Source organism: Rattus norvegicus, chromosome 6 (genome assembly GCF_036323735.1).
Source record: "Rattus norvegicus strain BN/NHsdMcwi chromosome 6, GRCr8, whole genome shotgun sequence".
Classification (NCBI taxonomy): Eukaryota; Metazoa; Chordata; class Mammalia; order Rodentia; family Muridae; genus Rattus; species Rattus norvegicus.
Genome location: NC_086024.1, coordinates 22,087,193 through 22,100,253, shown reverse-complemented (window position 1 = coordinate 22,100,253; position 13,061 = coordinate 22,087,193). Strand labels below are relative to the sequence as shown.

The 13,061-nt window shown below is 42.9% G+C and overlaps 1 protein-coding gene across 2 annotated transcripts in view; it reads right to left on the bottom strand.

The window, feature by feature from the left end:
* Positions 1-12,835, bottom strand: part of Strn (striatin) — an 86,866-nt gene extending 74,031 nt beyond the window's left edge. The window contains exon 1 of one of the 2 annotated variants that reach the window (XM_006239622.5): positions 12,468-12,835. In XM_006239622.5, the coding sequence (XP_006239684.1) occupies positions 12,468-12,701 (234 nt within the window). In that variant the 5' untranslated portion in view covers positions 12,702-12,835. The remainder of the gene's footprint in view (positions 1-12,467) is intronic. The other variant, NM_019148.3, reaches the window with a different exon arrangement.
* Positions 12,836-13,061: the final 226 nt, after the last annotated feature.

Below are 13,061 nucleotides of genomic sequence, written 5' to 3'. Positions count from 1 at the left end.
AGAGTTTCATTCCAACTCTAGGACAACTGACAAATTTCTAGTATTTATCTAAAGGCTCAGAGTACAAAAAAGATTAAATACTGCAATATATTAGTAAGCAATATACAAACAAAATTAGAAAAGTACACATAAAGTAATGTCACCTAGATGTTTGTTTTCTAGAGAGTGTGGGAGCTATTTGGGTTTTGGCTTTTCCTTCTGAGTTGATCTTACTAAAAAGTGTAGTATGGCTTTACACAAGTGAACCTTCCTACAGCAACAAAAGAGACATAAACTTCTTCCCTAGCCTTAAATACTTTTATTTAAAATCAGACCACAGAGAAACAAAATATGCAGCTAACTATTTAGAAAGAATAAGAAGCATGGAAAATTTGAGGGTGTGGACTTAAAAAAAAGAGAGAGAGAAAAGAGAAAACTTTTACAGGACTCTGTAGATCATAAAGATGTTTTTGGACAAGATGCCAAAGGCATTTCCTGGTGGTCAGAGTTCAATATGTAAGAGGGGCTTGTGGGGAACAATCCTTATTCACACTGCCACAAACAAAACCACCCACTTGTAGCCATTTACTGCAGGAGCAGCCAGCGGCAATTAGGAAGGCAGTGGCATTCCTGAAATGGACCCTGTCAAAATGATCTCGCAGGCAGGGCCCCATGCTCTGCAGGACAAGAATGCAGACAGGCCTTGCTTCAAATGGCTCTTTCTGGTGGAAGTCACAAGGTAGAGGCAAAAAGAACAGATAAAGTATTTGTCTAATAACAGTGTATATGCTGTATATTTAGTAGTCCCGGAAAACATAATTATTACAGATGTCTGAGACACATGACCTGCTTTTAAGAATAAAAATTTGATGGGATCCAGAATAAACATAAGCATACATGTTCGTGTTGACACATATTCAATACTACTGTAACCGAATATGAGATTCATCCAATTAAGAATAACTTATTAGGGCTGGGGGGTGGTGGCTCACACCTGTGCACTTGGGAGGCAGAGGCAGATGGATTTCTGAGTTCAAGGTCAGCTTGGTCTACAAAGTGGGTTCTAGGATGGCTGGGGCTACATAGAGAAATGCTGTCTCAAAAACAAAACGAAAGAAGACGAGGAGGAAGGGGAGGAGGAAAGGAGAAGAGAGGAGGAAGAAGAGGAGGAAGGGGAGGAGGAGGAAGAGGAAGAGAAGGAAGAAGAGGAGGAAAGGAGAAAGGAGGAGGAGGAAGAGGAAGAGAAGGAAGAAGAGGAGGAAAGGAGGAGAAAAGAGGAGGAAGAAGAGAAGGAGGAAGAAAAGGAGGAAGAAAGAAGAAAAGAGGATTTATTGATTAACTATTATGTGCCAGTCACTCTGCCAGACCTTAAAAAATAAAACCCCCTGTAACTCAAAATCTAGTGAAGGAACAACTGTGCAGCGTATGAGACAGACAGATAGGAGTTCCATCACGAATCTCTGTTAACCAACTTTATAGACTAACCAGTAGGTTTTTCTTGTTTGGTAGAACCCCAGAGCATGTTCAATAGTCACGTAATAGCCATTCTTTACAGGTCTTCCATATATTTTGATTGTCATAGAATTGTATACACTTATCAAGAGTCAACTGGACTGGGCCTGGTGGTGCAAGCCTTGAATCCCTGCATTCCAGAGACAGAGGCAAGCAGACCTCTTGAGTTCAAGGCCAACCTGGTCAACAGAACAAGTTCCAGAACAGCAAGAGCTACCGTGAAACCCTGTCTCAAAAAACAAAACCACCACAAAAAAAGTCAACTGGTTTTCTTGTCAAAAATGTTCATGTGTTATGATTTAATTGAGTTTCACGGGATGACTTAGGAAGGGGAGGGAAGGCAAGGCAGGAAGAAGGCAGGGGTGGATGGATGGATAGGGGGATTCTGGGCAGGCAGGAAAGGAAGAGCCACTAAGAATAGCGCTATCACAACAGATGTGGGAGAAACAACTGTGTTAATACCAGGGCACAAAAAACCCCGGGATGTTTTCACTCAGTGTGCTTTACTGAAGGAAAACCAAAACTAAACATCATAAACAGTATAATTTGTGGCTTACTTGAGAATAACACAGAACTGTAAATGGTTTTTTTTTTTAGCATTTTATTTATTATTTTTATGTATGGTGTTTTGCGTGCATATATGTCTGTGCCACGTGCATGCAGTGTCCTTGGAGGGCAGAAGATTTCCTGGGACTAGAGTTACAGATGGTTGTAAGCCACCATTTAGGTGCTGGGAATCGAGCCCTGGTCCTCTAGAAGAGTAGCCAGTGCTCTTAACCACTGAGTCACCTTTCTAGCCCCTTTAGCTGGTACTCATTAAAATAAGTGAAGGACAAACCTGGTCTTACATTGACAAATAACTATACAAATATATTGTACCCTGAAATTTTAAAGATAATGTGTTGAGCATCTTTTCTAGCAACAGGATCATCCGCTGGTCTGGACCGCATTAACTGCTTCTGGTGTATATATATTCTCAGAGTACACGCTCCTGTTTGTGTGTAGAAGCCAAACACACAACAGTTACTTTTCCAGAGAAGGTAACTGAATCTTGATGATGATCAGAATTTAGTAAACAAAACATTTCTATACACTGACCAAGAAGTATGAAAGAAAATGGAAATTATCAAAATATGTCCCACTTCCTGCGCCCAGAACCGTCATTAACCTTTTTCTGCGGTATAACATTAACCCTTTCTCATTTTTTTACCTGTTTATTAAGGAATGGTTAATACCTTCTACATCGAGTTTTGTAGGATTTAAAATAAATTGTAAGTTTAAAATACTGGCAATGTATCTGACACATGGCTCTCAGTACACAGACCTTCACTGCTTAGAGGGTGATGAAGACAGAGAGCAAGGCAGCGTGCTGACCTACTGAGAGGACGATGCCTTCCTTGACTAACACTATTCTCTCAGGTTCATTAACTGCGCCGACCCAGATCTCCAGGCTCCTCCTTGCTCCCTTTAGCCTCACAGGAATCCACATTCCTTAGGAGCAGGTTTGGGTTGCGCCTATAATTTAAGCTTCTTTGCTCACTACACAACCTTCTCATTTAGGAAGCGTAAGCAAAACAAATAAAAAGAATGAGAACAATTCACACAGTGTGGTACTTTTCCATCAAGAGAAACTGGTATTACCTTGTGGAATCTGCCGTCAGGTCTGCTTCTCCAAAGCAGATACAGTGTACTGGGTCCAATTTCCATCACATACAGATGAGGGCTAATGGAGCCTGTGTGATCAGTGGTGAGACATTCCCTTGGGCCCTTCCTTGGAAAGGATCTCTCCAGTGTATTTACGCCAAGAACACATCTGCCACACCCAAAATACCTACTCCATCAAACTTACTCAATACTTACTGCCCAAGTGTCACCTTCCTCCACTCCTACCTAGGCCCTTGTTTTCCTTCCCACTCCATCTCCCGAAAAAAGTGATCCTTTTCACATGGCCCTCAGCTTACTATGCAATAAAATGTCCTTCTAAGCACGCCAACATTTTCTACTGCCCATCATGTTGTTCAGATAACGTTATGTAATCAAAGTTAAACCTTAACTTTCGGCATAAGAGCAAATACACAGTTGACGTATTCATCATTCTGCCCTCACACAGCACACATAGAACTGGCAAAGAAAAACCTAATAAACAAGACACTATGCAAAATTCCATGACACATACAAACTATACTGAACTACATATAGTCATGTGATCTAATTAATGTATCTAATTAAACTACTAGCCTTGGAACAAAATTCGTAGGCTCCAAATTTGAAATTTTTTTTAAAAAAACTAAAGTCTGATTTCAGTATTCCCTACACAAAACGTAAAAGTGGTAGTTTCATCTCCACCACTGCCTATGTAGGCAGGCATGAGGGCACGTGCTGGAACCCCAGTATGCAAGAGGAGCAGAAGTTAAAGGCCATTCTGCACGACACAGAGTTTAAGCTCAGCCTGAGCCACGTGGGATAGGGTGGGCTCTAGATAACACACTTAAATACTTCTGAGGCACACAAATTGTTTAAGACTTATTTTGAGACCCTGACAATATTAATTTATTCTGTATATCATTAACTCTCCAAGTTGAAGGAAAAAAACTTTTCAAGTGATGAGAATTTATATTTTGATAGCTACTCAAAACATGTATAATCATAAATATTATGATTTATCCAGTTCGTTGAAACCAGAAGCAACTACACAGAGAAATCAATAAAATAGGAGGCTTTGGTCAGCAAACAGGCCCTGGATTAGGGACTAAAAGTCAGTTCAAACTAAGTCTATACTTATATAGACTGAGACTACTTATATTCTAAACTTCCTTAAGGGACAAAATATTCTTAGTCTAAAGAATGGGCAGAAAATAAGCGAAACACAGGGTTGGGAAAGACACTCAAGAACTCTACAATTACAAACGCTTAAATAAAACATTCAAACAGTATCCTAACATCGTCTAAGAGCTAGAGAGCTGTGTAGTTTTACTCCTGTCTGCCAGGGCCCCAGGCTTCTCTTGCCCCTTTCCATCTTCTGTCTTCCTCTATGCCCAGTGCACAAGCTTGGCGCCCTCTACTACTGCCATCTCTAGCATCATTAGCATCAACGCCCCAGTTACAGTTCTCAATCCATACAGGACAAAGACAGGATAGAAGCTACTATGACAACCGAATCATTTAAACTGCTGGCTTCTAAAGCACGCTAAATAGACAATATAAACTAATGCCGTCTGTGGAGAGACATCTCAACTAAGTGGAGCTAACCGACTAGACTACCTGTATGCACTGCAATACCACAGGCTTCATTGTTATCATGAGCAAATGCACAGATGCATGCTCCAATGTGGAAGTTAGAAGACAGCAGTTGGTTCTCCCTTTACACCACGTGGTTGGCAGGCTTGGAAGCATACTTCCCAGGTAAGCAATCTCACTGGCCCATACTTCCTATGTCTTAAACCTTTTAACTATCCGGCTTGATTTGTGTACCCACACCAACAGTTTATAAATAAAAGAGAAGCCTACAAAAACTGAAAGTCTTAAGCGAGAGGGGCTGTCTGGCTCTAAGGACAGCGTCTCACACTGCCAAGTTATGATGGTTAAAGACTGTGTCATCATTTGGAAAGGCACCCCAGGTAAGAATCTCCACGGATCCCAAGGGTGAGGTTGGTTTGTTTTCTTTTTAATGGACCAAAACTGAAACTTGGACACCATTGGCAGATTTCATAACTCAAACGGCATAGCTGCATCAAGTAGCAAAGGGAAAGCCATCCGGATTATTTACTCTGAGACCACAAAGTGAAGAGTTTCTTGTTTTCAATCTGCCTAAAGGACAACTGCTTTGGAGGAAAACCATTGGTCTTCCCTGCCACTAGAACTCCAAGATCTGTGAACAGAGCGGTGCGGCTGGCGCAGACTGGGCTACACAGCAGGGCCGTGGAGCAAGAAAAACCAAACAACAGACAAGGAAGTTTAGGACTGAGCGGGTATATCTCTTCATATAAGGGAGTGCTCGGAGTATGACTGTTTCCCCCGAGATATGTATTGAGGGCATTCTTATTAGATTTTGAAACTAAAACCAGAGAATTCAGCAACTTTTCCTACTGAAAATAGCTAAAAGTTCTGGACGAAATATTTCAATTTTCTTTAAAGCGACCTAAAATTGACAAGATAGCAAAAAATTATCTGATCCAAATTAAAGAGACTGGGAGGAGTCAGTGAGGTCAGGACACAGGAGCTTTCGTATACGGACCCAGCAGAACAGGCTACAGAACCTGAAAGGCAAAGCCCAACCCCAGCCCATCCAGACTGGACACTGACGGGCGACATACTGCACATTTACATTAGACACTAAGGGGTTTATGACCATCAGGAAAGACAGTGAGTGTATTTGTTCTCAAGTACATTTACAACCCAGGTCTCAGCAGACAGAAGTCCAAATGCCTCAAGCAATGACTTTTGTTTAAACTAGTGCTGGACTAATAATGCCTCCAATTACCAGTAATCTATAAAAAAAAAAAAAAGCAAATACAGAACCTTTGAAAACTCAGAATACTCTTATACTTTTCCAAGGACAGTGAGCAGTACACCAAGATAAGGCAAAAACACAAAGGAACAAGTCACTGTGAGCAAGGAGCACCCAGACAGTCCACTCAAACCCAGCACCCGGACAGTCCACTCAAACCCAGCACCCAGACAGTCCACTCAAACCCAGCACCCAGACAGTCCACTCAAACCCAGCACCCAGACAGTCCACTCAAACTGAGCAACTTTGGAGACACCAAATTAAAAGTCACACACACACACACACACACACACACACACACACACACGGGTTTAAAAGGTCATTCTGGAAATACATGCAAAGAACGAGACACCATCAAAGAACAAAACAAGAACCAGCCTGCAAAAGGAACCAAAATGAGTGTCAAATGACCCAACCTAAAGTCACTGCATAACTACAACGCACTGAAATGAACTGAAGAGCGGATGACGGACTGAGAGAAAAGTCAGAATACATTACCCAGAATAAAATGTGAAAATATAAAGATGAAAAGCATAGAGAAGGAAGATACGTGCACACTCAGAAACCCAAGAGGGCAAGAAAATGCAGCCAAGGGTCTATCTAAGGAAACTATAGTCAGATATTCTGCAAGAAGAGATTTTGAGTATAACAAAATGCAAAGCAAACAGAAACCCATGCTCCCAAAAATTAATGAAAGATAAAATATCAAAGACAGAGGGAAAATGTAAATGTGTCCAACAAACCAGAAAGCAACAAAAAACACATTAAAGTCTCTAAAATGTTTTAGATTAAAAAATAATAATAATAACAAAAACCAGTAAGTATCAGTATGACTGATTACTTCAGAAGGCTTCCTAACAGAGACGCTGAGGCTGAGTTCAGCTGAGTGGTAGACGGGGTGCTTAGCATGTGCCAAGCCCTGGGTTGAATCTAAAGGAAGAGGACAAAAGAGGAGGAGGAGAGGCGGCAGAGGAGGTAAGAATCTGAAAAGACTTTAGAAAGAGAAAAGCCTGTCAAAATATCTGGAGACAGAAGTGACACGGCTTTTCAAAACCTACTTCATTCCTGGTCACTTAACCTCTCTCATTACTTACAAAGTTTGGAGTTACTTCCAAAGTTCATTCCACCTCAAAGATTACCCTGTCATTGTATGTCTATGTCAGTGGGAGGTGATTCAAATGATAATAGGCTGCTGCCTAAAATAAATGCTAGCTATCATCAGAAAGAACAATGGAAATTAACAGAAATTATATCTCAGTCTATAAAAAGCACCCATATACTGAATGCCAACACATGTTGAAAACTGCCAAACTTTATACACCGTGTGTGTGTGTGTGTGTGTGTGTGAGAGAGAGAGAGAGAGAGAGAGAATAGAAACAAACTAAGCATTTATCTTCAATCTTTGTACATATTTGAACCACAAAAAAAAATACTAAGAAATGCTCAAAAAATGCTAATGCTAGGGCCATAATTTCTATGATTCTGATTCAATTGGTCTGGATGAGGCCCAGGGAACAGATTATTCTAAGATTGCCATTAAGGTGAAGAAACACTGAAGTGAAATGACAAAAGCATATGTTTTAAAAGAGTAAAAACCCCTGTAATCTTTCCAAAAATATAACTGAAGATTATGAAAATTTAAATTATAAAGTTTAAAAACCTATTCACAAAATGGTGTAAGGAGGGTTCATTTGTTCCAAGCTTAAAAGTAATTTAAAAGAAAAGGATAAATCCATCTTATAAAATGGTTACAAATATCCACAATCTGTTATCCAAGATGTAATGCAAAGGTGAGATTGGATTCCTAAAGTTTAGCTGCCGCCATCCATTCCTGTTAAACGACTTTAATGCCAGCACCAGGCCCTGAATGTCCGACTGCATGGGCTCGAGAAGGCGCCATCGAGGTCTGGTCTGAGGTGAGTTTAAGATTGAAGATTGGCGGGGTTGGGGATTTAGCTCAGTGGTAGAGCGCTTGCCTAGGAAGCGCAAGGCCCTGGGTTCGGTCCCCAGCTCCGAAAAAAAGAACCAAAAAAAAAAAAAAAGATTGAAGATTGGCATTTTCTTGGAGGCAATAAACAGGAGAAAAAGTGACCTCGTGTGTTGCTACCATTCACTTGATTTACAGACCAGGCACCTACTGGAGACTTAAAAACGATCTCACTTAATTCTCACAAGGTAACTTAAGGCTCTGACAGGTCATATTTTTGGCATATGTTTTATAGGCATGAAATATAACAGTGAGCTTAGAGTATAGATTTATTAACAGGTCTGTCATTGTTGCATTTTGTGATACGTAAAATAACTGCTGTAATTAACGAAACGCAATCGTTTTTAAGTTCCTACATCTTCCATTTATGTGCTCAGTGGATCTCAGCTATCCTTCGAAGGTATGCAGGACTGAAGTGCTGAATTGTTTCAGTCCCCTTTTCCTCACACTCACATCCTACCCATGCGCGCGTGGCACACTGACTAGTGAGCTGTCTTCCTGTGTTCAGAACCTACTATGTTTTAATGATACATAAACAAACTGTACATGCAAAAAAACCCACCACTACCTCTCAACTCAGGCCTTAATTAATTTATACAGACTCCTAAACACCCTTCCTGCTTCTTCTTTCCCACCTCCTGGGGCATATTCTCAACTCCTGCTAAGGGTTCGTTTTAAAGATGCTCCTTTTTTCAATACATTCCAATGGTTGCCCAATCTGCAGAAGTGAAGCCCAGCGGTGGTTATTTTCTTGGTACTGGGGGTTGGACATAGAGCCCTGCATACTCTGAGCAAACCCTCTACCTCGGAGCTCTGGTCTCAGTCTTCTTTTCACTTTGCATTTGAAGCTAGACCTACTAAGAGTCCACGCTACCCTTTAATTCCTTCTGTAACCCAGACCAGCCTTCAACTTGTGATGTCTCTCACCCTATGTCTGCCAAGTAGCAGAGATTACAGGCCTGTGCCACCAGATGCAGCCAAAATTCAAAGTCTTTACAGGAAGCAGGATCAGTATCTTCCTCGGCATCATTTCTTCCACTCCTCCTCCACTCTGGCCACACTTGCCCCATTGTTGTCCCCGTGATATTCTAAGCACCCTCCCTTCTCTTGGCTGTTTTAACTCTCAGGTACGGCCTTGGAAGGATTCTGCTCGCTAACTCTCAATCTATGATGACTTCTTCCTATCCCTTTACTTTAGCAGAGCATGTAAGACTTTGCAATGTAGCAGGTATTCACTGTTTATCTGACCCTATCATTTAAATTTCACGAGATAAGATCTTATATCTTCTCCATGCCTAAAACAGGACCTGGCATGAAGTATATACTTGAAAAATATTTGCTAAATGAGATACAAATCATTGGTGCCAAGATCTAGATTCATAAACACTCCAGCCCAGAGCCTCTATACCACATGCCCTCTACTAGTTGATCTAAACAATTCTACCACTCCCACGTAGACAGAACCACAGCCTCCTCCTTCCACCTGTATATCATCAAAATCTACGGTCACTCTATTACCTGTTTGCTTTTCTGAAGGTAACTTTCAAATGACTAAGCCTAGGGTTGTGATTACTTCCCGACTTTCCACATTTACTGCTGAATCTTCTCAGGCTGTTCTAAGAAAGTCAATCTCCCCCATACTGATTAGGATGCAAGGTTCTTTGGGGTCTCGGGCACCATGTCTCATACGTGAAAAAAAAAAAAAACCTTTCAAATATTATTCTTTCAATTCCTTTTTCAAACACAAAACTCAGTAATACCTTGATAATCTCTGTTCTCTTGTGAATCATCAATTCTCATGGTTGGTGGGGGGATGATCCATTAACTAACATGGGAGAGGAGGAAAAGGAAATTAAAAAAAAAAAATGTTTTGATTGATATGACTCCTTTCTCCTTCCCAGCATCTGCAGGAGGGAGGAAGTGACACAGGCTGCCCAGACAGATGAGAACTTGGGCTGCCTTTCACAACTCACCCCTGACAACTTGAAGGAGCAGGACTGACAGGTTCCTGTAGGGACAAATGAGACTGAACCTTAAAGGCACTTCTGTTGACTTTGGTGTTAATGGCTTCGGAAGAGTTTTAAAAATTAAAAGGACACAGGTATGTGTCATTGCAACTCATTTAACTCTTTTACTTTATACTGTTTGTCCCCCCCCCCCCCCGCCAGGAAAAGCCCAATGGTACAGAAAGGGAAAATCAAATTTAATGTTGACCTAAAAGTACATGATTTTTAAAAATTGTAATTCTGCGAATGGTACAAAGACCATGTATTATTGCAAACCCTGTGATAATAATATTTATTTTATTTATAAAAAAAATTCTATGATTTTTTTAAAAAAACTTTCTGGAACATAAATCAAAAGACGCTATTTAAAAAAAAAATTAAGTAGTGTTCTTAACATAAGCAACAACAGGAATCTTACCTGAAGTTAATCTGGATGTGTGTGTAAAAATTAAAGACTAATTAACTTTAAAATTGAAGCCTCAGAGAATGAGCAAACATAGGCTAGTCCGTAAATCCCCATACCTACACACAGGAAGGCAAACATTGTCTTATTGCTCGTTTTTACCAGATAGGTGTCATTTGTTCTACATTCCCTAAACTATAAAATATGCTAAAATTTAAGCAGAAACAAACAAAAATCATTTCCAGCAACCATGTGTGAGAGTTGGCCCTTGACCTGAACCCCTCCATAAGTTCATCTGCAGAATGCATTGCCAGGGAAGGTAAATGTCAAAGCACCAGACTTTTTGTGTACTCTCAGTCACTTGGTTGGGTACGAGATCAGCCATCACTACAAGACTTACAAATATCAAACAGACTTATACCTAACAGTAGGTATTAAAAAGTCAGCAAAGAACACAAACCACATAACTGCAGAAACAGAAGAAACCATACAGGCCACTACCTTACTTCATTCGATTGCCCATACCCACCTCCCAAGAAGTGACTATACTCCTATATTCTTACTTTCCCTCGAAGAGCCCAACTATAGGCTATTTCACACAGCTTTATCCACTGACTGTTCGCCTTCTGCCTAAAACAGAATCTCCATGAAGGGGGCAGCAGCTTTTCCAGTTTCGTTGGCTGGAGTCTGAATACACAAGGCAGGCATTCAACCAGGCCTGAGCCATGTGCTGAATAAGTAAAGGATGAAACTGAAGCCCAGAGAGGTCACAGAATATCCTCAAGGTCACAGAGCTGGACGCAAGCATAGCCTTTATCAGAGACCTATTTACTATAACCTTGCCTGTTTGCTCCTTCTGTGGCCACATGCGCCTCACCAAAGCAGGATGCATCTGCAATTGAGTCTCTTCAGCATGTTTCTTTCTCTTTAATTTTTTTTGTGCCAAAAAAAAAAAAAGGGACCAAAAAAAGGAACACACTTCAAGTGCTTCACAAACTAAAACTGTACTTAAATTTCATAAGCATATAGGCTTAGCCCATAAAACAGAGAGGCACAACAATTCACAGCTCTCGAAGTTCCTCTGGAAATTAGTGTGTGTGTGTGTATGTGTGTGTGTGTGTGTGTGTGTGTGTGTGTGTGTGTTGGAAGTTTTATAAACAGTCAGAGAAAACCTACTTACCAACTCAGAATGGCCAGTGAAGTGTCAACCTTTCATCCTTCTCTGGCCCACAACAGCTCCTCTCAGATAGGCATACTTTCTTTACCTTGCAGGTTATGAAAGGGGGCGATGTAGCACTGAGGCCCCTTCAGTTCCCTTTAAAGTACATGTCAGGCTTGCAAAGCACTGACCATAAAAACCAACTCTTGGGAAGTTTTAGATTCTGTAAAAAGGTGTCCCACCTCTGCCCATTTTCTGGCTCCCTTCAGTCAGATTGCAGTCCCTGCATTGAAACCTATGAATCCAAACCAAATGCGGGATGGGGTGAAAGGGCAGAAAGGGAAACACTTTCAGACATAAAGCTGATACTGCTTGTAACACCCTAGCCCTACGTCAGTTTCTCGCGGAAAGCCAAGGCCTCGCTGATACAACTTATGTTGCTGTCTCTGGTCACCTTTCTTGCAGAGTGAGTGAGTAGTAGTCAACTGCCAAAACCTTTTGCGGGGAATGTCTCTAGACCTAGGGTGCGTCATGTGGAGCCAGGATGATTTGCTCGGAGTCTCTCAAAACTACTGTCAATCCAATCAGTAAACCGAAAGGGACAGGCAACCCAAGATGTGGCATGGCAAACAGTGGAAACAACAAGCAAGCACGGGAGTTGAGAGTGGGAAACAGCCGACAAAAAGGCGCCGGGAGGGTAAATGGATCAGAAGGAGTGGGAAAACAGGCTCAAGGAAGTGGGAGCAGAAAAGTCAAAGGTGACTGGAGGAAGGGGGATGAGATTCTGGAAGTGATGGGAGCCAGGCAAGGGGGAGGGGACGCAAGCGGACTGGGGGAGGGGGTGAAGGGTCCGGGGCGGGGCAGAAGAGAGAGAAGAGGCGGGATGAAGACCGCCAGGCCGGGAGGGTCTTTACCTGCAACTCCGCCCGCTCCACCTCCCACTGGGCTCTCTCCACCTCGAAGCGGGCCCATTCGTGCTGCAGGAAGTGCAAGATCCCCGGGAGGCTGTACTGAGCTCGGGCCGCCCCCGCCGCAGCCGCTCCGTCTCCCGCCGCTGCAGCCTCCGCCAGAGGCCCGAGCCCCTTAGCACCGCCAGCTCCCGGATGGTTGTTGCTGAAGAAGACGCCGGGCCCCGCCTGCTCGTCCATGGCGGCCGCACGAACCCCGGGGAGCTCTGCCTAGGCGCCCAGCAGCGGCGGCAAACTGCGGCGGCCAGCTCTGCCTCCTCCCTCCGCCGCTCCCCGCCCACACCCCAGTCAGCAGGGAGCAGCCGCCCGGGCGCGGGGGCCGGGCGAGCCCGTGACGGGCCGGGAAGTGGGTCAACTGCGGCCCGCGGGGCTTGCCGGGAAATGTAGTCCTGGGGCGTGGCGAACCCTGCTTGCCTGTAGGCCTGCGTCTCTCGGAGGCGGGACTGAAGCCACGCCCTTTCCTTGCCACGCCCTCCCCTCGGGGCTGCGCGGGTTTCCTCCTCAGAGGTGTAGCCAGCCGATGCCCCTAGGGTCGCGCCG